The sequence below is a fragment of the Ambystoma mexicanum genome, chromosome 7q (genome assembly GCF_040938575.1).
Source record: "Ambystoma mexicanum isolate Mex_15411 chromosome 7q, UKY_AmexF1_1, whole genome shotgun sequence".
Classification (NCBI taxonomy): domain Eukaryota; kingdom Metazoa; phylum Chordata; class Amphibia; order Caudata; family Ambystomatidae; genus Ambystoma; species Ambystoma mexicanum.
In genome coordinates, this window is record NC_090941.1 from 1,017,790,895 (window position 1) to 1,017,816,521 (window position 25,627).

At 53.9% G+C, this 25,627-nt stretch overlaps 1 protein-coding gene across 8 annotated transcripts in view; it reads right to left on the reverse strand.

The window, feature by feature from the left end:
• The window catches only part of ARAP1 (ArfGAP with RhoGAP domain, ankyrin repeat and PH domain 1), a 2,533,956-nt gene that overhangs the window by 1,482,769 nt on the left and 1,025,560 nt on the right, over window positions 1–25,627 (reverse strand). For all 8 annotated transcript variants that reach the window (XM_069640265.1, XM_069640269.1, XM_069640262.1 and 5 more), the window contains one exon: window positions 15,109–15,176. In XM_069640265.1, coding sequence (XP_069496366.1) covers window positions 15,109–15,176 — 68 coding nt within the window. The remainder of the gene's footprint in view (window positions 1–15,108; window positions 15,177–25,627) is intronic.

The window sequence follows — 25,627 nt, forward strand, 5'->3', positions numbered from 1 at the left end:
TGCTGCCACAACCGCCAACAGTTTGGTGAAAACCCTCGGGGCGGAGGTCAACCCGAATGGCAGAACTCGAAACTGATAATGAGAATTGCCAATCGCGAACCTCAGGTACTTTCTGTGCTTTGGATGGATTGGCACATGAGAGTAAGCATCCTGAAGGTCCAACGATACCAACCAATCTTGGAGTTGGAGAGCCTGAAGGATCTGAGAAAGAGTCACCATCTTGAACTTGTCCTTCCTGAGGAATTTGTTCAAGTTTCTTAAGTCCAAGATGGGTCTCAGTCCTCCGTCCTTTTTTGGGATGAGAAAATATGGGGAGTACCAGCCCCTGTTCCTCTCCGCTACAGGTACCAGTTCTATGGCACCTTTCTCTAGCAGGGTTAAAATTTCCTGCAACAGGAGCGGATCCGGAATTTTGACAGAGTTGGCTCCCGGTGGACGATTATGAGGCCTTTTTAGAAAGGGGAGACAGTAACCTTGGGCTACTGTTTCCAGTGCCCAAGCATCTGAGGTAATGCCCTGCCATTCCTTCAGATAATGAGAGATCCTGCCTCCCACTGGTGTTTTGTGTAACAAGGTCTCAGAGGGATTTGAAGGCGGATGCAGGAGTGGCTGAGGGTACAGATGCCGCTCCTGAGGCTGATTTTGCACCTCTTCCCCGTGTTCCACGAGGGAAGTTCCTTTTGCCCCTTTGAGAGGCCTGTCCTCTTCCTCTACCAAAAGAGGAGTAGTATCGAAAAGAACGACCCCTCCAGGAAGATGAGCCGGAATAGGGTTTTAGAGGCTGGCGCAAAGAGGCGCTAAGTGATTTAGCTGCCGCTTTCGAGGTCTGAAGTTTTTCAAGGCTTTCATCAGCCTTTCTGCCAAAGAGCCTCGAGCCATCAAAGGGCATGTTGAGGAGTCTAGCTTGCACGTCCGGTGCAAATCCTGACTTCCTCAACCACGCAAATCTGCGTAGCACAACGCTTGCAGCCATGGATCTGCTGATACTATCAGCAGTATCCAGTCCAGACTGGAGGCATTCCCCCATTGCCTCCTTCCCGTCTTTGACTATATTCAGGAAGCCTTCCCTTTCCTCGCCTTCCGGAATATGATCAGCCGTGGCCGAAATACAGTCCCACAGGGTATGGGTAAACCTGGCTAGGGTACAGGTGACATTTGCCGACTTAAGTGCCATACTGCCTGACGTGAAAACTTTACGTGCCCAGGCGTCAATTTTTTTATCCTCTCTATCTGGAGGGATAGTTGGATAAGCAGTTTGTTTTGAAGTGGATGCTGCTTGAATGACTTAACTCTCTGGAGTCGGATGTTTATTCAAATATTCAGGATCCGATCCAGCTGGTCTATATTTTCTTGGAAAAGTGCTGTCTGCAGCAGCAATGGTTTCTGGTTTCTCCCAGTTTTTCTCCACAGTCCTTTGAAGGGCCCTGTGAAAAGGGAGAACAGGATCCTTCTGAGGTCCCTTGACGATAATATCCGTCATGTCATCTTGTTCAAAAATGGGTGAAGTATTACCTCAAACCATGTATTCAACAACCCTGGTCATAAGACCCCTGTACCCAGCATCTGCATGCTCTGCAGGATCAGGTTTGGCGAACTCTAATTCTGGGGATGTGTCAACTCCACTGGCAGAATGTAGAGTATCACTCAGGTCTCTCATTCTAGATTCCTGGTCAATAAGTTCTTCAGGAACTTGTCTTGTACCATAAGTAACTCCCAAAGGAGTAACTTTGTCTTCTTCTTCTGAAGCAGACTCTTCATAGATTGCAGACATAGATTTGAAAAAGTCTGATCTGGGCAAAGGAGTGAATCTCCTTTCTTCCTCTTCCATCTGCTTCGAAGGAAATGGCAAATCCCTCGAAGTTTTCGAGGGTGTCTTCGAAGTTTTCGAAGATGACTTCGATAATGGCGTCGATGACGCATTTGGCTTTGGTGTCGAAATTATCGACACCAGGGTGTCGACGAAGTTGTCGAAGTCTTCGACGATTTGTGTTTCTTGGCTGGCACTGGAGAGGTGCTCGACTCTCGAAGATTCTTCGACGGTTTTACGTCGACTCGAGGTTTTTTGTATTCCTCGACGCTACTGGTCTTAGCCATAGTAGCCTTGGACTTCCCTTTGTCGTCCAATGGAGCGACCTTAGGGGTATGGCTTTTTTAAGGTTCTTTCAAGGGGGTCGAGGCCGCATTCTCGAAAACCTCCATCTTTTTGCGGAATTCTTCCCACTTACTGGGAGAATCCGATTTAGTCGGACAACGAATTTCTTCGGTCGACTCTGAAGAAGAAGAGCCCCCACACCCACCCACCAGGAACGAGGACCCAGCGACGAGGACCCAGCGAGGAGGTCCCCGCACGGAGCACGCTGCACCCACGCAGCAGCCTGCCCTCCCCGCTTGCAGCCACCAACAGATGCTGCATCCAGCCCTGCCTGGGCACCCCATCACCTCCACGGCACCCCTGGCCCCCAATATCTCCCTAAGACCGCACGCGCCGACATTTACCTTTTCCAAAATGTCAGGCGCGATGCGGCACGGAAACGAGGCTGAGACGCCTCCACGTTGCTAGGCAACGCGTGTTTGTATTCATATTAAAATACAAACATCCGCCGGCAGGCGAAAGAGCCGGCGGCCATCCGAAGGCCTCTTAAGGCCAGTCGAGCCTGTTTGCTCCTGTTTGCACTCTGTGGCGCTCCTGGAACCAGCCCCACTCCCGACAGTGTGAAAAATCAGCCTTGGATCAGCACAAAAGGAGCCTGGGACCCGCACCTCTGCCCTCCCCGCTCTAGGTAAGCTACTACTGCTACCGTGCCGCATAATCGACTATTAGTTGGAACTCTATACCTCCATGTTCCCACACACAGCCCCTCCTCTAGCAAAGCACAATCCCCAGTTTGCTATATAATGCAACTCCTCACTATGCTAACTAAATTCGACTCTAGGTTACTCATTCACCCCCTGTGCATTCTGCTAGTGACCCATTGCCTGTGTACCTTGCTATGCTAGTACGCCCTGAATTACTAAAATCAAATCTAGGTGACCTTCTGCCTGTGCACCCTGCTATGTTTTGTGCCTTGAATCGCCAATATCGAATTTAGGTGACCCACTGCCTGTGCACCCTGCTATGTTTTGTACCTTGAATCGCCAATATCAAATCTAGGTGACCCACTGCCTGTGCACCCTGCTATATTTTGTGCCTTGAATTGCTAAAATCAAATCTAGGTGACCCACTGCCTGTGCACCCTGCTATGCTTTGTGCCTTGAATTGCTAAAATCGCATTTAGGTGACCCACTGCCTGTGCACCCGGCTATGTTTTGTGCCTTGAATTGCTAAAATCAAATCTAGGTGACCCACTGCCTGTGCACCCTGCTATGTTTTGTGCCTTGAATTTCTAAAATCAAATCTAGGTGACCCACTGCCTGTGCACCCTGCTATATTTTGTGCCTTGAATTGCTAAAATCGATTTTAGGTGACCCGTTGCCTGTGCACCCTGTGAGTGACCTATGCTCCTCTGTTCTGATTGCCAATATTGAATCTGGGTGACCCATTGCCGGTGCACCCTGCTATGCTTTGTGCCTTGAATTGCTAAAATCGAATTTAGGTGTCCCATCGCCTGTACACCCTGCTAGCTACCTATACTTCGTGCCCTGAATTGCTAAAATCGAACTTAGGCGACCAATTGCCTGTGCATACTGCTAGTGACCTATGCTTCTCTGCCTGATTGCCAATATCAATTTTAGGTGACCCACTGCCTGTGCACCCCGCTAGCGACCTTTACTCTTGCGCCCTGATTGCTATAATCAAATTTAGCTGGCCCACTGCCCGTGCACCCTACTAGCTACCCAGGCTGATGCTGTGTTTGCATTAGAGCACTGCCTGCCTGCACTGGATTATTGCTCCCAGTCCAGGTGCCTAGACAGCTCACTGAACTCTAGCCCTACCCACCCAGCACCCACTAATATAATGCTAGCACTCCTCACCATCATCATGTTCCCTTTTTGTATAGTCCCTAATGTTACACCATGCACCAGAGGACACTTCATCAAGGTTGGCGATGGATTAGTTAGACCAGGTTGTCCACGCCACTTTCCCATCCCCTGCCCCACCCCTTTCCTCCCCACACTCCCCCCTTTCCCCATACCATCTCCTCAGGCCCACACTACGCCCATCACCATCAAGAAGGTAGCAACCTCAGACATCCTGTGCCTTAGTCCCAACCCGCCTACATACAATCACACCATACCCATCTGCATTAATGACACAACCACACCCATCCTGGGCATTGAAAGACTCAATAGACTCATGTCTAGAACCAAAATGTCCCTACGAGCTACCTCACTCACCACTTCACCCAATACACTGACCAAACTAAACACCACGCCCACTAATTTCCAACACAAAAGATTCCACAACGCACCACTCAAACACCAAACCAATAACAAAACCACTGACTCTTCCCCCATCGAAGGTAACACACCACCCCCTGCCCCCACCTCCACCCTCAAAACTACACTCATCAATGCCCGCTCACTAGGTGCCCATGCTATAGATATCCATGACCTCATTGAAGACCAACACCTTGATATGCTGGTGGTCACTGAAACCTGGCTTCACCCAGCAGCAGGACCACTTCTAGCCCTTGCTATTCCCCCAGGATTCAGCATCCTGAGAACAGACAGGACAAATACCCAAGGAGGCGGAGTTGCCATAATAGCCGAAACCACCCTGGAGATCAGAGCATGCCCAATAGAACAGATACAAGGTTATGAACTCCTACTAGTCAAGTATACCTCCAACCCCAAAAGCACCACCAACCTACTAGTGGTGTACAGATCACCCAACAAAAACACACACCCTGACTTGGACATCCCACTACTCCTAACGCCCCTCATCAAGCCTAAAACCAAATGCATAGTCCTCGTGACTTTAACCTAGGATACAATGACCCCCTCGACTCAGAAGCATCTACATTTTATACAGCCATGTCAGAGATGAACTTCATACAACTGGTAGACAAATCCACCCACTCAAAAGGAAGAACCTTAGACTGGCTTCTCACTCTTAACTCTCTAGTCACCATTGACTCCATCCTCCCAGTCAATTGGTCAGACCACTATGCAATTAACTTCACCATAGACAATGCCAGTACCGAACACATCACCCCTAAAAAACCAGAAACATTTGAGACTAGAAATATCAAAAAGCTCTCTTCCGACAAACTCACTCCAGCCCTGAGTGCCTCCTTTGCCCATATGGTTCTAGGCACCAACAACCCCTCCTATCTAGCAGAACAATACCAACAATGCCTCACCCAAACTATCGACCTACTTGCACCCATCACCACTAAAACCCGTAGACCTGATAAACGCTCCTGCTTTTGGTTTAATGAAGCACTTATAGCCTTAAGACGCACAAAAAGATCACTTGAACACCTCCATAAGAAAAACAACACCCCAGAATCGGCATCAGCCTTTGCTGAAGCCAACAAAACTTACAAATCAGCAATAATCACTCAAAAAGCCAATGCCTTCAACCTCCGCATTGCTAACACGTCCTCAGACAGCAAAGAACTCTTTACCATTCTTAGAGAGCTCGAAAACCCCTGTCAAATCTCAGCACCTTCAAACGCTAGCAAAGACTGGTGCACCACCATTCAAAACGCACTCTCATCCAAAATCCTCCTACTACAAAATAAAATCGATAGTAAAAAAACACTCCTAGCTGACAAAACTCCACCCACCATATCAACGACCATCTCAAACGCCACTACTGGTCCCCCATTCCAATTCTCACCAGTGACTAACAAAGAAGTTTTCAACACTATAATGAAACTCAAAGCCTCCAACTGCAAGGAAGACCAATTCCCATCCCATCTAGTGAAACTATGCGCCCCCACTCTCACACCTATCATCACTGAATTCATCAACGCCTCCTTCCTCACAAACACAGTCCCCACCAGTATCAAAAAAGCTTGGCTGACACCACTTCTAAAAAAACCTTCCTTGGACCCAACAATACCCACTAACTACCGACCCATTACAACGGTCCCATTTCTCCTAAAAATAATCGACAAAATAGCCTACTGCCAAATTCAGAACCACTTGGAACAACATCACCTACTAGGAGACCGCCAGTCAGGTTTCCGTCCCAACCATAGCACAGAGACAGCCCTCCATGATCTGAAGATCCAAATGGATGCCACCAGAGAAGCAGGTAAACTCTGCCTTCTGATGCTCTTGGACCTCTCAGCGGCCTTCGATCTGGTTGACCACGACAAACTCTGTAACACTCTAGCAAACAACTTCAACCTAGCTCAGAACGCTACCAACTGGATCAAATCCTTCTTGGCTGACAGGACTTCCAGAGTATCCATCGGCAAAGAATCAGCAGACCCAGTGTCTGTCCCTGCAGGTGTGCCGCAAGGCTCCTGCCTATCCCCCACTCTGTATAATGCCTACACCAAGCTATTATTTGCAGCCTTGGATGCCCTGGGTGTCATCTATACTAACTTCGCCGATGACACCCAAATCCTCATTCCTCTCTCAGGCAACCATGAACAAGACTCCCTCCTGGTTAACCAAATCTACTCACTCATCCAAAACTGGATGGCTAACAACAGCCTCTGTCTCAACGACGACAAAACCGAGCTCCTCATACTAGGCTCCTCCAGCAAAATCAACACCCTTGAGCCCGCCTTTAAATCATTCACCATCGATGGAACCATAATCCCTGTTCTTAAACAAGTCAAGACCCTCGGCATGTACTTAGATGCCACACTATCCATGTCTAAACAAGTAAACACATTAGCCTCATCAACTTCCTACACCTCTAAACTCATCTCCCTCAGCCGTAAATTCCTCTCTACCAACAACTGTGTTACTTTAGCTAGAGCACTCATACTGTCTAAGCTAGACTATTGTAATATCCTATTCCTTGGCACCTCCAAAGCCAACATAGCTAAACTTCAACTCATGCAAAACAAAGCCCTCAGAGCAGCTCTAGGCATCAAAAAATCTGAACATATATCCAACACCAGAAGAGACCACAACTGGCTCCCCATACAAGCCAGAATTCTATTTAAAACCCTGAGCATCACCCACAAATGCAGGGCTAACAAAGCGCCCAAATACCTCAACAACACAGTCATGATGAAGCCCCAGACCAGACTCCTCAGGTCCAACAAAAACGCATTCCTTCAAACCCCCAGATACAAAAGAGAGAAAGCAGGGGGCAGCAGCTTCAAAACACTGGCCCCCAGACATTGGAATGCGCTACCTACCCACATTATGAATGAAACCTCATTCCCCAAATTCAAAAGCCTTTTGAAGACTTGGCTCTTCAACAAGTTCTAACTGAACCAGTGCACTAATCCCCTCCAATCAACTATTTTACCTGACTGCTTTGTATATTAGTGTATATTATTGATTCCTATTATTGTACATTTTTGATTGTTATACCTGTACACTCCTAGCTGACAAAACTCCACCCACCATATCAACGACCATCTCAAACGCCACTACTGGTCCCCCATTCCAATTCTCACCAGTGACTAACAAAGAAGTTTTCAACACTATAATGAAACTCAAAGCCTCCAACTGCAAGGAAGACCAATTCCCATCCCATCTAGTGAAACTATGCGCCCCCACTCTCACACCTATCATCACTGAATTCATCAACGCCTCCTTCCTCACAAACACAGTCCCCACCAGTATCAAAAAAGCTTGGCTGACACCACTTCTAAAAAAACCTTCCTTGGACCCAACAATACCCACTAACTACCGACCCATTACAACGGTCCCATTTCTCCTAAAAATAATCGACAAAATAGCCTACTGCCAAATTCAGAACCACTTGGAACAACATCACCTACTAGGAGACCGCCAGTCAGGTTTCCGTCCCAACCATAGCACAGAGACAGCCCTCCATGATCTGAAGATCCAAATGGATGCCACCAGAGAAGCAGGTAAACTCTGCCTTCTGATGCTCTTGGACCTCTCAGCGGCCTTCGATCTGGTTGACCACGACAAACTCTGTAACACTCTAGCAAACAACTTCAACCTAGCTCAGAACGCTACCAACTGGATCAAATCCTTCTTGGCTGACAGGACTTCCAGAGTATCCATCGGCAAAGAATCAGCAGACCCAGTGTCTGTCCCTGCAGGTGTGCCGCAAGGCTCCTGCCTATCCCCCACTCTGTATAATGCCTACACCAAGCTATTATTTGCAGCCTTGGATGCCCTGGGTGTCATCTATACTAACTTCGCCGATGACACCCAAATCCTCATTCCTCTCTCAGGCAACCATGAACAAGACTCCCTCCTGGTTAACCAAATCTACTCACTCATCCAAAACTGGATGGCTAACAACAGCCTCTGTCTCAACGACGACAAAACCGAGCTCCTCATACTAGGCTCCTCCAGCAAAATCAACACCCTTGAGCCCGCCTTTAAATCATTCACCATCGATGGAACCATAATCCCTGTTCTTAAACAAGTCAAGACCCTCGGCATGTACTTAGATGCCACACTATCCATGTCTAAACAAGTAAACACATTAGCCTCATCAACTTCCTACACCTCTAAACTCATCTCCCTCAGCCGTAAATTCCTCTCTACCAACAACTGTGTTACTTTAGCTAGAGCACTCATACTGTCTAAGCTAGACTATTGTAATATCCTATTCCTTGGCACCTCCAAAGCCAACATAGCTAAACTTCAACTCATGCAAAACAAAGCCCTCAGAGCAGCTCTAGGCATCAAAAAATCTGAACATATATCCAACACCAGAAGAGACCACAACTGGCTCCCCATACAAGCCAGAATTCTATTTAAAACCCTGAGCATCACCCACAAATGCAGGGCTAACAAAGCGCCCAAATACCTCAACAACACAGTCATGATGAAGCCCCAGACCAGACTCCTCAGGTCCAACAAAAACGCATTCCTTCAAACCCCCAGATACAAAAGAGAGAAAGCAGGGGGCAGCAGCTTCAAAACACTGGCCCCCAGACATTGGAATGCGCTACCTACCCACATTATGAATGAAACCTCATTCCCCAAATTCAAAAGCCTTTTGAAGACTTGGCTCTTCAACAAGTTCTAACTGAACCAGTGCACTAATCCCCTCCAATCAACTATTTTACCTGACTGCTTTGTATATTAGTGTATATTATTGATTCCTATTATTGTACATTTTTGATTGTTATACCTGTACACCTCTATGTTCATTCCAAGATTGCATTATCCCATTGTCTGTAACTACGCCGTGATACCCCCAGGTCTGGGCGTATAACAAATGTAATAAAATAAAATAAAATAAAAAATGATGAAGGAGATCTATGTCTCCTGTTCATTTTTTTCGATGACGACGAAGAATGTCTCAATCTACTTCTAGATCGAGATCTCTTCGAGTGCCTATGGCGATCCGATCCCTTAGAATCAGTCGCTTTCTTATGTTTTTTTGACGAAACCTTTTTTGAGGCCTCCCTCCCCACCAACAGTTTACCTCTCCTCTCACGAAGAGCTTTTTCGGTCATCGATTGGCAGAAGCCGCAGTCGTCAGTGCGGTGACTAGAACCGAGACACCAGAGACAAATCCGGTGGGGATCGGTAATTGACATCTTAGACCCACAATCTGCACACTTTTTAAACCCAGTTCTGGGTGTCGAAGGTGTCGAAGATGATGACATTTTCTTCACAGAAAATAGAAGAGCGCCGTTCTCGATAGCGAAGCGATCGAAAAAACGGAACTGAAGCAACGGGCGCAGCTCGAGCTACTTATACCATCGGTGATGTCGACAGAGTACGGAGTACGTCGAGGGACAATCGACGCCACAACCTCGAGCACAGCGCCCTCTGCCGAGGAAAAAAAAAATGTTCCGAAGCAGCGAAGCTGGAGATAACGATTTATCACAAGATGAGGAATACGTGGGAGGACACAATACATTCGAAATACAGTTTTCAGGGTTAACAGTCTCAAAGGACAAGAATGCAAAGGCTCAAACGGAGCACCCATAAGGAATTTCAGAACAAGGTTCAAATCCCAACCGAGCACCTGGAAAGGTGACGGAGGGAACACATTAGTGAGCCCTTTCAGAAACTGAGAAATTAAAGGAATTTTAAAATAAGAACACTCCTTAGACGATTGCTTAAATATGGACAGCGCCGCCAGGTAACCTTTAACTTTACCCACTTGCAAGCCCCTGTAGGCTAAAGAAAGCAAAAAAGACAGAACGACAGGAATGTCACATGAAAAAGGATCAACTTTTTTAACCCTGCACCAGTCGCAGAACTTTCTCCAATGGCAACAGTACAGGGATTTTGTTGCCGGCCATCTGGCCGAAAGCAACACCCCCATTACGTCTTCAGGGAGGTCCCAATCCTTATACCTCAACCTTTCAAAAGCCAAGCGTGAAGGTTGAGGGATCTGACCTCTGGATGGAGAACCTGACCCCCCTCCCGTGAGAGCAGATAGTCTCGGTAGGGACGATGACGTGGAGGGCAGATGGACAAGTCGAGAAGGTCTGGGTACCACGTCCTCCGGGCCCATGCCGGAGCAATGAGGATCATCCGGGAACTGAACCTCCGTAGCCTCCGCAGCACTTGCGGGATGACGGGGACTGGAGGAAACGCCTACAGCAGTGGGAAGGACCAATCCACTACGAACGCGTCTCCTAAGGCTCCTCTTGGAGGAAATTCCCGCAAGCAGAACCTTTCGCACTTCCGGTTGACACTGCAGGCGAAGATCCTTGAGGGGTCGCCCAAAGGGCGAAGATCTCCAGGAGAATCTCCTGAGCCAACTCCCACTCGTGAGAGATCGCGCTCTGCCTGCTCAGGGCATCCGCCGTTTCGTTTTCGTCTCCGGCCAGATGAACTACCGAGATCAAAATTTCCTACTGGATGGCCCAGAACCAGAGCTGCATTGCCTCCCTGCACAGAGGAAGTGACCCTGCCCCCCCTTTTTGTTGAGGTAGTGCATGGACACCGTGCTGTCCGTCAGAATAAGGACATTCTTTCCTCGCACAGTCGGCAGAAAAGCCTTCAGGGCAAGCCTGACAGCCCTCAGCTGCAACAGATTTAGTATGGACTCCGACGGAGACCAACGACCGCTGACTGTCAGCTCATTGGCATGAGCTCCCCATCCTGTGAGGGATGCGTCCGTCACGATCATCACCTCCGGCCAGGGCAGCCAAAATGGAGCCCCCCTCATCAGATTGCCTTCGACGGCCCACCACAGAAGGTCCTGGCTGACCGAGGATGGCACCTGAACGGGGTCTGACAACCTGCCGGAGGACTGTGACCACTGAAGCTTGAGGGCCCATGGCAGAGATCTCATCCACAACCTGGCCTCCGGCACCAGAAGAATGCAGGATGCCATGAGGCCGAGCAACCTCAAGAACTCGAACGCTGGGAGCATCTGGGCAAGTTGAAACTTGTCCACCATCTGCTCAATGTGAGAAGCCCTTACCTGGGGAGGGAAACACTGCCCCAGGGATGTGTCGAGCATCGCTCCGATGTACTGGAGCCGCTGTGTTGGCGTCAAGTGGGACTTCTTTAAGTTGAGGGAGAAGCCCAGCTTGTGGAGGGAGTGGCAGGTGACGGACAGATGATCCAGGACTTGCTCGGGAGAGCGCGCCCTGATCAACCAATCGTCCAGGTAGAGGTAGACGGGAATCCCCTTTCCTGAGATGCGCTGCCACCACCACCATGAGCTTGGTGAAGACCCTCGGGCGGAGGTCAATCCGAAAGGCAGGACCCGAAACTGAAAGTGCGAGTCGCCACCCGCGAACCTCAGGTACTTCTAGTGCTTTGGATGGATCGGCACATGAAAATAAGCATTCTTGAGGTCGAGAGACACCAACCAGTCCTGAAGTTGAAGGGCCTGGAGGACTTGAGAGCTTGTTCAAACCGCACGATGATGAGTCTCAATCCCCGTCTTTCTTCGAAATCAAATAATAAGGGGAATACCATCCCTTGTTGCTCTCCACTACAGGCACCAGTTCAATGGCACCTTTCTCCAGCAGGGATCGAATTTCCTGTGCAAGGAGCGGATCCAGACTCTTCAAAGAGAGATTCCCTGGTGGATTGTCGGGAGGCCTCTGCCGGAAAGGAAGACCGTAGCCGTGGGCTATGATCTCCAGAACCCACACATCTGAAGTAATGACACGCCATTCCACAAGATGCTGCGCCAGCCTTCCCCCAACCGGAGAAGCATGGGCCTCATGACTGAGATGAAGCGGCTGCAGCAGTGCCTGAGGGCAAAGAGGCAACTGCTTGCGCAGCCTTGGCACCTCGAGTACCTTGTTTTCCACCTATGGCACTCCTACGGTTGCCCCTTTGACTTGCAGCTCCTCTCGATTTACTAAAGGACGAGTAATATCGAAAGGAACCTCCCCTCCATTGCTGTCCCCTAGGACGAAATAGCGGAGGTTGGCGAACTGCAGCGCCCAACGACTTTGCTGCAGCTTTGGAGGTCTGCAACCTCTCAAGGCTCTCGTCAGCCTTGCTGCCAAAAAGATGGTCACCATCAAAGGACATGTTGAGGAGCCGGGCTTGCACATCAGCAGCAAACCCCGACTTCCGCAACCACGCAAACCTGCATATCACGGTGCTCGCCGCCATGGACCGGCTGACGCAATCAACCATGTCCCAGACCCGACTGAACGGATTCACACATGGCATCCTTGCGATCCTGCAAGGATGCCATGTGTGAATTGCGATGCTTTCCTTGCTATTGTGTGATCCTGCACAATAGCAAGGAAAGCATCCCGTTCCTCCCCTTCAGGAATATGATCAGCCGCTAGGGAAATACAGTTCCACAGAGTGTGCGTGAAACGAGACAGAGCACAAATGGAGTTGGCAGCCTGAAGCGCCATACCCCCCGAAGAAAATACCTTCTTCGCCCAGCCGTCAAAACATTTGTCGTCCCCATCAGGAGGGATGGTAGGGTATGACGCCTGCTTTGCTGGGGCCGTAGCCGCCTGCACCACCAAACTCTACAGAGTAGGGTTCCTGGTCAAGTAGCAGGGGTAGCCACTTGCTGGGCGATATTTCTTCGGCAAGGACTTGCTCACTACCGGGAGACTCTCCGGAGAAGTCCAAGCCGCAGCCACCCTTCTCTGCAAGGCCATATGGAATGGCAGTACCGGGTCAGTTGGGGGACCTTGGTCTAGGATATCAGTCAGATCATCCTGCTGAAAGTCCCCAGGGTGGGCAGACCACACAGGTAATCCGTGACCCTCGACATCAGGCGCCGATAAGAGGAGTCGGCATGCGTGCCAGGCTCAGGCCTACCAAATTCCACCTCCGGAGAGGTGTCGAGCCCACTGGCATCATGCAATGACTGGCGCAGGTCCTCAAGCTGGCTTTGACCAGAAAGGAGGCCCTCAGGAACCTCTGCAGGAACCTAACCTTCCTCAGACCCCTCCTCCACCTCAGAAATATAATACAGAGGCTGGAGAGAGGGAACTGTAAAAGGAACAAAGAGATGTTTTGCCTTAGCCAGAGCCTTTCCGGGGGTTCCCCCGTACCACGAGGCATCCCCGACAAAGCCACCTCGAAAGGCGTTGAGGGCGTCGATGGAATCGGCGTCGACGTCGAGCGCGGCTTCGACAGCTTCGACAGCGTCAACACAGGCTTTGAGGGCGGAGCCCCGAGCGTGTCTCTCGACAGCCTGGGCGTCGATGACTTCCTCGGAGGCGGGGCCTCGAGAGAGTCCGTAGACAACCTTGGCGCCGCCGAAGTCTTCTTCGAAGACTGCACAGGTTCTCGCGGTCTCGAGGGCGTCGAGGACCGGGACCTGGAACGGGCATGTCTAGAACGACCATCCTTGTCCGACCGGGACCTCGAAGGCTCCCGGTGGTCACATTGACTGCTCGAGCCCAAAGGCAGACGAGCGGTGTCTCTAGCACGGCCACGACCGGCATCCTCAGACGGCGCGGACGGACCGGAGCCCTGCGATTGAAAAATCGCCAACATCTCCTTTTGGAAGGAATCACATTCCTCAGGAGTGGAATGCCTGTTGGGACAAGCAACCCGCCGACGGGCGGAGTCCACGGAAGAGGACGGGGAAGGCGACCTGTGACGGCACTTCCTGGAGTGCCTCGACGAGGAATGCCGAGACCGACTCCCAGACCGAGAACCCCCGGACTCACGACGACGATGCAGAGAGTTGCCCCTCGAATCATCCATCGAAAGACCAGTGGAACGCGACTTCCGGGGCTTGGCCACCTTACCCACCGACAGCTTCATCTTACGCTCCCGCAAGGCCTTCGATGTGAGCAATTGGCAGTCGACACAGTAGTCTGTATCATGGTCCTCCCCGAGGCACCAGAGGCAAGTGTTGTGCGTATCCATTAGCGACATCTTGGACCCGCACACCCGACACTTCTTAAACCCGGACCGCGGGGTGGAAGAAGCCAAAGACTTCATGCTTACAAGTAGCAACGAAGAAACAGGTTCGAAGAACCGAAAGAACAGGATTCAGTAGAATCGAGGCACGCCGAGATCTCCGAAGCGAGCACGTCCATGGAAAAAACGGAACTGAGGCTACGGCGTTGTGCATCCTACTTATAACATCCAGTGACATTGGATCGACGGAGGCCCTAGAGGACAGCAGGATGCCGAAAGATTTTCCGAAGCAGCACAGCTGTGGTGATTACTGTCATAGATATGGATTACGTAGGAGGACCCAATCCCCTCGAACAGGGAGTTACTGAGGACAACTCACTTCCCAAACATATCCTTAAACAATGGGTGAGCTAACCATTGCTGAGGAAGACCCTCTGTTGTTTCGAATCACTGGAGTAGAAACTCAGACTTCTCCAGGCCTGGGAGCCTGTACTGGTTCAGCAGAAGGAGGTTTGGGAACCGGGAAAACCTGCAACTCCAAGACAAAGGGTTTTCTATGAGATAATGGAGGGGGGTCAGGAAGAGCTCAACCAGGACCTCTATAAGAGACTTCACCTGCACATATTCTGCTTGAAATAAGCATTCTTTATCTTTACAACTTGACAGTATTATTTTCCCTCTTCACTGCCTACATTACAGGAGGAGAGCAAAAAATAATTTCATCCAGATTCATGATATGTTGTAATTCCGAATATAAAGGGAGCTCACCTTATCCGATACGTCTAGGGGGCGCACGCCTATGAAAGTCACCTCAATGTCTTCATAATCAGGGATATCTGTGGAGAAAAGAGAAAGATGTCAAATGTTTCATGAAATTAAATAATGTACTGTAACAACATATTAAACCCCTCCCACCATCTTGCCAAATCCTATGCAAATGAAGGGTCTCCGGACTGTCACAGTCAAGGATCAACAAATGACTCAAAGCCATATGCAAATTTTGTTATATTATTTTGTACTAGCAAAACTGAGATTAGGTTCTGACTAACACCTTGAGATGGGTTTAGGGTTTCACAAATCAATTAGGCTTTCTTGATAATTGCGGTCCTCATCTCAGAAGTGAGGCAAGATTCCAGCAGCTTGACATTCCGCAGCTCTGCAGCCCCCCCCCCCAAAGGTTTGTAAAGCAAAGAGGCTGTATGACTTTGTTTACCGGCATGTAATATGACTTCCTTTACAAATGCAGTGTCATCATCCTTACACAATGAAGACATAGCCGATATCAGTGGCAAGATGGAATTCAATTTGTGGAAACATTGTTAAAATGTCTTAACTTGGGTGAAAGGGTGAGGCAGGTTAAACTGTTGAACAGGGTATATTGGACCTCTGGTAGGATGTAGAGGATGATTGACTCTGATGATATAAACATAAAACCGGCACTCTGGAGCACATGATCTGGGATTGTCAAAAGGTTTGGAATTTTTGGTATGACATTGCTGATGTGTTGAATAAAGTCTTAGAGGTAGATTTAGATTATGATTTTGACACTTTATTTTGGGAGAAGATACTTTGCTGGAGGATTTTTCTTATCCGCAAAAGTGTTACTCTTAAGGACTTCGTTGGTTGCAAAAAAAATAACATTCTAAGAGAACGGAAATGTAGAGGAGCAGACATGTATGTCATTAACAGAATCCGCCCCCTCACCTCCGACATATTGGATGAAGGACAGGAAGACACTGTGCATGACACCAGGTATCATTCCAATACAGCATCGGGTGTATGAGATACGTTATGCACTCATAAAACCTTACCGGATGTAACCTCAAACTGAAGTGGTAGCAGGAGATTTGCAGACTCCACTGAAAATCAAAGAACTCTAAAGAAAATCTGACAGGTGCAAAGTGATGTCATAAGGAGAAGACACGATGATGCATAGAAATGATATGAAGATACCTAAAGAATGAAGATGTAACCAAAGAAATAAGAGTAATTCTACATAAAAGTGAGAAAAAACCTGAGTTCTACTACAGAAGGCTCTTAAGTGCCATTAGGTTACGCCGCAGAACACTCCACATTACTACCTCTATCAGCAAACATGTCATTCAGGAAAGTAAGCAAGCATTTTAAGAGCAGTGTTACCTTCAAGGAGGTCTCATCGAGATGGGGTAGGCTCAGGTGATATCACAGCAGGTCACATCACATCATCCTGCTTAGATGCAAGTTCAATATTGAAGAAATAAGTTGATTGCATGTGACTATGAACTGAACTGGCAAAGTGGCAAAGTGTTGCATATCCTTGGAGCCTTATATAATAGAGTACAGCTTCCCCACATAACTTTGTGAAAACCAGGTACCTCAATTAGAAGTGCACTACTGGAGCACTACGTGTTGGGTGGTGTCAATCAGGTTCATTCTGGATCTGGTCCATGTCTCTGAAAGTTCCTATGCGTGAACGATTTCACCTCACACTTCACTCTCTCCTGCACCAGGAGTCACTACAGGGACCTGAGTGCAGGTATCACACAATCAAGCTTCCTTAACCTGAGTAGCATTGTTGCTGCCATATTCTGAGCCCTGTGGTGCCTTTGGAGACATTTTGATATCCCTGGTAGATGCGAACAAATAGTCTAACAGGGTAATTCATAGAATTTCGCAGAAAAGTGTCGCAAGCGGCTGGCGCAGAGTGTCTGCGTGCGATTGACTGCGCCAGGCACGTGCGCTAAAACCGATTTCCGCGCACAGCGTATTCATGGATTTCAGGCTCCCAAACCAGCCGTGGCGCAGAGTATCGCAGCGACCCTGCAGCAGCGCCAGTAACGCCCCCAAGAACGCCCTCGCGCAAGGAAAAGCCATCAAAATCGCTAAATCATCGCAAAGGGCAGCGCTAACCCTGGACCAGTCCACAGGGCTGCCAAACAAGGAACGCAAAGCGGGTAACGTGCATATCAGGGGTACGCGTGAAGGTTTACACGCGATTAGCCAGGGCACGTGTATCACAGGGGTACGCATAAATTATCACACGCGATTTGGCTGGGTACGTATATTACAGGGGTGCGCGGGAATTATCACACGCGATTTGGCTGGGTACGTGTATTCCAGGGGTGCGCGGGAATTATCACACGCGATTTGGCTGGGTACGTGTATTCCAGGGGTGCGCGGGAATTATCACACGCGATTTGGCTGGGTAGGTGTATTACAGGGGTACACGGGAAGTTCTACACGCGATTCGGCTGGGTACGTGTATTACAGGGGTGCGCGGGAATTCTCACATGCGATTTGGCCAGGTACGTGTATTACAGGGGTGCGTGGGAATTATCACACGCGATTTGGCTTGGTACGTGTATTACAGGGGTGCGTGGGAAGTTGTACACGCGATTGGCCAGGGTACGTGTATTACAGGGGTATGTGGGAATTATCACACGCGATTTGGCTGGGTACGTGTATTACAAGGGTACACGGGAAGTTCTACACGCGATTCGGCTGGGTACGTGTATTACAGGGGTGCGCGGGAATTCTCACATGCGATTTGGCCAGGTACGTGTATTACAGGGGTGCGTGGGAATTATCACACGCGATTTGGCTTGGTACGTGTATTACAGGGGTGCGTGGGAAGTTCTACACGCGATTGGCCAGGGTACGTGTATTACAGGGGTATGTGGGAATGATCACACGCGATTTGGCTGGGTACGTGTATTACAGGGGTACACGGGAAGTTCTACACGCGATTTGGCTGGGTACGTGTATTACAGGGGTGCGCGGGAATTCTCACATGCGATTTGGCCAGGTACGTGTATTACAGGGGTGTGCGGGAATTATCACACGCAATTAGGCTGGGTGGGTCCTCACAGGTGTTCCCTGTACACCCTCCACAGCCCCTGCAGGCAGCCCACAAAACAGGGGACTACCCTGCACACCTGCTCATGTCCCCCTGCACCCCCACCCCCCAGCAGTGCAGGGGCAGCCTCCACCAGGCCCCCACTCATGTCACCCACCACCCCCACCCCCCAGCCACCAGGGACACCCTCCACCAGGCCCCCACTCATGTCTCCCACCACCCCCACCCCCCAGCAGTGCAGGGGCAGCCTCCACCAGGCCCCCACTCATGTCACCCACCACCCCCACCCCCCAGCCACCAGGGTCACCCTCCACCAGGCCCCCACTCATGTCACCCACCACCCCCACCCCCCAGCCACCAGGGTCACCCTCCACCAGGCCCCCACTCATGTCTCCCACCACCCCCACCCCCCAGCAGTGCAGGGGCAGCCTCCACCAGGCCCCCACTCATGTCCCCTATCACCCCCACCCCCCCGCCACCAGGGGCACCCTCCACCAGGCCCCCACTCATGTCTCCCACCACCCCCACCCCCCAGCCACCAGGGGCACCCTCCACCAGGCCCCCACTCATGTCACCCACCACCCCCACCCCCCAGCCACCAGGGTCACCCTCCACCAGGCCCCCACTCATGTCTCCCACCACCCCCACCCCCCAGCAGTGCAGGGGCAGCCTCCACCAGGCCCCCACTCATGTCCCCTATCACCCCCACCCCCCCGCCACCAGGGGCACCCTCCACCAGGCCCCCACTCATGTCTCCCACCACCCCCACCCCCCAGCAGTGCAGGGGCAGCCTCCACCAGGCCCCCACTCATGTCACCCACCACCCCCACCCCCCAGCCACCAGGGTCACCCTCCACCAGGCCCCCACTCATGTCTCCCACCACCCCCACCCCCCAGCAGTGCAGGGGCAGCCTCCACCAGGCCCCCACTCATGTCCCCTATCACCCCCACCCCCCCGCCACCAGGGGCACCCTCCACCAGGCCCCCACTCATGTCTCCCACCACCCCCACCCCCCAGCAGTGCAGGGGCAGCCTCCACCAGGCCCCCACTCATGTCACCCACCACCCCCACCCCCCAGCCACCAGGGTCACCCTCCACCAGGCCCCCACTCATGTCACCCACCACCCCCACCCCCCAGCCACCAGGGTCACCCTCCACCAGGCCCCCACTCATGTCCCCTATCACCCCCACCCCCCCGCCACCAGGGGCACCCTCCACCAGGCCCCCACTCATGTCTCCCACCACCCCCACCCCCCAGCAGTGCAGGGTCACCCTCCACCAGGCCCCCACTCATGTCACCCACCACCCCCACCCCCCAGCAGTGCAGGGGCAGCCTCCACCAGGCCCCCACTCATGTCACCCACCACCCCCACCCCCCAGCCACCAGGGACACCCTCCACCAGGCCCCCACTCATGTCTCCCATCACCCCCACCCCCCAGCAGTGCAGGGGCAGCCTCCACCAGGCCCCCACTCATGTCACCCACCACCCCCACCCCCCAGCCACCAGGGTCACCCTCCACCAGGCCCCCACTCATGTCACCCACCACCCCCACCCCCCAGCCACCAGGGTCACCCTCCACCAGGCCCCCACTCATGTCTCCCACCACCCCCACCCCCCAGCAGTGCAGGGGCAGCCTCCACCAGGCCCCCACTCATGTCCCCTATCACCCCCACCCCCCCGCCACCAGGGGCACCCTCCACCAGGCCCCCACTCATGTCTCCCACCACCCCCACCCCCCAGCCACCAGGGTCACCCTCCACCAGGCCCCCACTCATGTCACCCACCACCCCCACCCCCCAGCCACCAGGGTCACCCTCCACCAGGCCCCCACTCATGTCTCCCACCACCCCCACCCCCCAGCAGTGCAGGGGCAGCCTCCACCAGGCCCCCACTCATGTCCCCTATCACCCCCACCCCCCCGCCACCAGGGGCACCCTCCACCAGGCCCCCACTCATGTCTCCCACCACCCCCACCCCCCAGCAGTGCAGGGTCACCCTCCACCAGGCCCCCACTCATGTCACCCACCACCCCCACCCCCCAGCAGTGCAGGGGCAGCCTCCACAAGGCCCCCACTCATGTCACCCACCACCCCCACCCCCCAGCCACCAGGGACACCCTCCACCAGGCCCCCACTCATGTCTCCCACCACCCCCACCCCCCAGCAGTGCAGGGTCACCCTCCACCAGGCCCCCACTCATGTCCCCCTGCACCCCCACCCCCCAGCAGTGCAGGGGCAGCCTCCACCAGGCCCCCACTCATGTCACCCACCACCCCCACCCCCCAGCCACCAGGGACACCCTCCACCAGGCCCCCACTCATGTCTCCCACCACCCCCACCCCGCAGCAGTGCAGGGGCAGCCTCCACCAGGCCCCCACTCATGTCACCCACCACCCCCACCCCCCAGCCACCAGGGTCACCCTCCACCAGGCCCCCACTCATGTCTCCCACCACCCCCACCCCCCAGCCACCAGGGTCACCCTCCACCAGGCCCCCACTCATGTCACCCACCACCCCCACCCCCCAGCCACCAGGGTCACCCTCCACCAGGCCCCCACTCATGTCTCCCACCACCCCCACCCCCCAGCAGTGCAGAGGCAGCCTCCACCAGGCCCCCACTCATGTCACCCACCACCCCCACCCCCCAGCCACCAGGGACACCCTCCACCAGGCCCCCACTCATGTCTCCCACCACCCCCACCCCCCAGCAGTGCAGGGGCAGCCTCCACCAGGCCCCCACTCATGTCCCCTATCACCCCCACCCCCCCGCCACCAGGGGCACCCTCCACCAGGCCCCCACTCATGTCTCCCACCAAACCCACCCCCCAGCAGTGCAGGGTCACCCTCCACCAGGCCCCCACTCATGTCACCCACCACCCCCACCCCCCAGCAGTGCAGGGGCAGCCTCCACCAGGCCCCCACTCATGTCACCCACCACCCCCACCCCGCAGCCACCAGGGACACCCTCCACCAGGCCCCCACTCATGTCTCCCACCACCCCCACCCCCCAGCAGTGCAGGGGCAGCCTCCACCAGGCCCCCACTCATGTCACCCACCACCCCCACCCCCCAGCCACCAGGGTCACCCTCCACCAGGCCCCCACTCATGTCACCCACCACCCCCCCCAGCAGTGCAGGGTCACCCTCCACCAGGCCCCCACTCATGTCCCCCTGCACCCCCACCCCCCAGCAGTGCAGGGGCAGCCTCCACCAGGCCCCCACTCATGTCACCCACCACCCCCACCCCCCAGCCACCAGGGACACCCTCCACCAGGCCCCCACTCATGTCACCCACCACCCCCACCCCCCAGCAGTGCAGGGTCACCCTCCACCAGGCCCCCACTCATGTCCCCCTGCACCCCCACCCCCCAGCAGTGCAGGGGCAGCCTCCACCAGGCCCCCACTCATGTCACCCACCACCCCCACCCCCCAGCCACCAGGGACACCCTCCACCAGGCCCCCACTCATGTCTCCCACCACCCCCACCCCCCAGCAGTGCAGGGGCAGCCTCCACCAGGCCCCCACTCATGTCACCCACCACCCCCACCCCCCAGCCACCAGGGTCACCCTCCACCAGGCCCCCACTCATGTCTCCCACCACCCCCACCCCCCAGCCACCAGGGTCACCCTCCACCAGGCCCCCACTCATGTCACCCACCACCCCCACCCCCCAGCCACCAGGGTCACCCTCCACCAGGCCCCCACTCATGTCTCCCACCACCCCCACCCCCCAGCCACCAGGGTCACCCTCCACCAGGCCCCCACTCATGTCACCCACCACCCCCACCCCCCAGCCACCAGGGTCACCCTCCACCAGGCCCCCACTCATGTCTCCCACCACCCCCACCCCCCAGCAGTGCAGGGGCAGCCTCCACCAGGCCCCCACTCATGTCCCCTATCACCCCCACCTCCCCGCCACCAGGGGCACCCTCCACCAGGCCCCCACTCATGTCCCCTATCACCCCCACCCCCCCGCCACCAGTGGCACCCTCCACCAGGCCCCCACTCATGTCTCCCACCACCCCCACCCCCCAGCCACCAGGGTCACCCTCCACCAGGCCCCCACTCATGTCACCCACCACCCCCACCCCCCAGCCACCAGGGTCACCCTCCACCAGGCCCCCACTCATGTCACCCACCACCCCCACCCCCCAGCCACCAGGGTCACCCTCCACCAGGCCCCCACTCATGTCTCCCACCACCCCCACCCCCCAGCAGTGCAGGGGCAGCCTCCACCAGGCCCCCACTCATGTCTCCCACCACCCCCACCCCCCTGCCACCATGTGCAGCCCCCACCAGGTCCTCACAATGTGCGTAATGGTCAGCCTCCACAGCCAAAAAGCCCTACCAAGTAACCCATTCACCCACATGGAAATGGAAATCACATGTTACACCCCCAATGTTCATGAAGCAAATGAACCCATGTCCGTCACACACATATTTTCCAATTGAATGGGAAAACACACAACATGACATGCATGAAACCAATGAGATGAAACCACACAGTGAACAATGGAAAAAAAAATGTATTAGAAAAAAATACGAATGCTAAAGAAAGAAAACTAACTACAATGTAAATGTGAAAAAAGAAGTTGCATGTCCGCATAAAAACACAAAACTAGAAAATCTAATCCAAAAAATTTTGTCCAAAGTGAAATGTCAAAACTCTCCGTGCAACAAAGAACTATGTACAAAAATAACAAGGGTCCATCATCACAACAGAACTAAGGAAACCTCCTAAAAAACCTACCTAAATATCAACTATATACAAAAAGTGGAGCAGTGTCCGTCGACTCCAAATCATAAGAAAAAACAAAGGAAACCTAAAACTAAAGAACTATATACAAAGGCGGCGGGCAAGTCCAGCGGCTCACTCTGTGGTGTTTCGGGCCAGGGCATCATCGAACTCCTGTTCGATGTCCCGGAGGCGGTCCAGTTCCATGGCCACGAGGGTCCGCAGGGACGACGCCGTGTCCTCCACCAACCCCCTGCGGATTGCCTCGAGGCACTCGGCCCGCCTCAGGGCCCTCCGCATGGAGTTCTCCGCCCTGACCATTGTGAGCCGCGCCTCTTCCGCCCGCCGCCGCTCCGCACCTATGGCGTGGCCCAACCGCTGCCACACGGAAGACACTCTCTGTCCTGGGTCCTCCTGCCCTCCGGCCGATGCCTGCCCCTCCGATGTCGAAGGCCCCGAGCCTTCATGGCTCCCACCATCTTGCTGCTGCTGCTGCTCTGCCTCTGCCCGTGCACTGCCTCCTGCTGCCTGCACATCCTCCGCCGGCTGGGGTGCAGTTGTTGATGTGGCCACCCCTGCTGGACGTCCGACTCCCGACTGTGGCAGGGATGCCTCCTCCACCAGCCTGGCCGCACTGTCAGAGGCAGCTCCACAGGGCACCCAGGTGACTGATGGGTGGGAAGATGGCACAGAGGACGACTGGCGTGTAGGGGGTCCAGTTGAGGAGGGGGTCGGAACAAGCCCCATCAGACGGAGGAATCCGGTCTGGGTGACCTGTCCCAGCAGGCTGACGTGGTCAACGAGCCATTCGAGATGACGTGCAGTCTCTCCATGAAAAGACTGCAGGTCACCTCGCATGGCCCGTTGACGCAACGCCACACCAGCCAGGACAGGCTCAACCCGGACCTGGATAGCCACGTCCGCAGGCAGAGGAAGGCCAGTTGACGTCAGCTCATCCCCTGCCTGAAAACGGGTCTGGACATAGGCATCCCTGCTGGTGCAAGATGATGCAGGGACAGGATCGGGGACAGGATTGCACACAGGCACCTCCGCGGCCGCCTGTGCTGCCTCCTGTCCCTGGTCCTGGACTGCACCACTAGCACCAGTGGGATCCCCACCTCCAGACCCCGTCTCTGGTGCTTGCACGGCCTCCTCCTCCACCAGACCCCCCAACAACCTGGATGACTCCGTGCCATCTTCCCCTGTTGGGCCCTGTGGGGTCCCAGCTGCCCCTTCTGCTTCCGAGGAGTCCAACTGCAACCTCCGCCTCTTGGACCTCCCCCCGGCAGCTGCGGCCTGGGACGCGGCACCGGACTCCTCACTCCCCGACGAGATGACAACACGGGAGGGGAGCCGGGCCTTGCGTCTCCGGCTGGCGGTCGGATCCCCGCCGCTGTGCTCCACAGCACCTTCTCCGCCCTCTTCATCAGTTGACGCTGCAGACAGGGAGAAACAAAACACAGGCATCAGGGCACTGTACAATGGACACATACACGCATGACAGTTGCACATGAGTGGCATTGGCAAACCTCAGACATGTCATCACAATCCCCAACACACATGTCATTGCAACTGGCACACATGAGCCATACCACAGCCATATCGCAACTGCCACCACCATCCCTACACATACAACAGCATCAGCAGCCAAAGGGGAGCCATACATCACATGCAACACAGGAAGTGCACCACACATGTACACACACCACCACACTTGCATGCATGTCTACACCTCTGCCAAGTGTCGCACTGTTCAGACGGGCATCCATGTCACATCTGCCAATCAGGCTTCCACATACCGCTGTCACATGCATCCATGTAGCATCACTGTTGCACCTTTGACAAATACACACACATGCACATGTACACAGTGCTCATACATGCAGCCGAAAACAACATACATGCCTGACATCACGGACATGTCTACTTACATACACATTCATCCAAACATGTGTGCACGCACAACTGCATTTGCCATGCAAGCCCACACACACAAGCACCATCCATGTCTCACACATTACAGCCCTCGCATGTGTCAGCCCGACGGCCCTGTACACCCCCACCCATACTCCACCCCATACAAACAGATGTGCAACCGGCACAATGGGGAATGATCACCACACGCCCTGCTCACAACCAGGATGCATGTACACTCACCGCTCGACTCCAGACGGCTCTGCTTCTCTAGGACCTGGACGTGGAGCGCTGGGGATATGCTTTCCAGGACCCCCATCTGTTCTTCCGACAAGTGGCCCCGGCGCCCCTTGGCATCCGCTGCCTTCAAGAGGCGCCGGGCCTTGTTCAGGGTCCTGGACCTGAAGTCCTCCCAGCGCTTCCTGACATGTTGTAAGTCCCGGACTGCCACCCCCTCCGCGTTGATGGCAGTCACGATGTCAGTCCAGATCCGAGTCCGTCCTTCCTTGTCGGCGCGGGAACTTCCAAAGAGGGCATCATACTGCCCCAGGACTTGCTCCACCAGGACACCAACTTCGGTGGCACTGAAGCTGGTGCCCCTCTGCCTCTCTGGCCGGGGGTTGTCAGTGGTCACAGATGGTGTTAGCCCCGACATGACAACCCCAGAGGCAGGAGTGGGTGGGCAACTGGGTCCTGGGGCTGGGCTGTGGAGCGATGGAATTCCAGTCGGGAGTCTTCTGTTCCAGCAGGGGTGGTCACAGCAACAGCACCCCTGGCTGATGTGCAGGCAGCAAATGGCAGT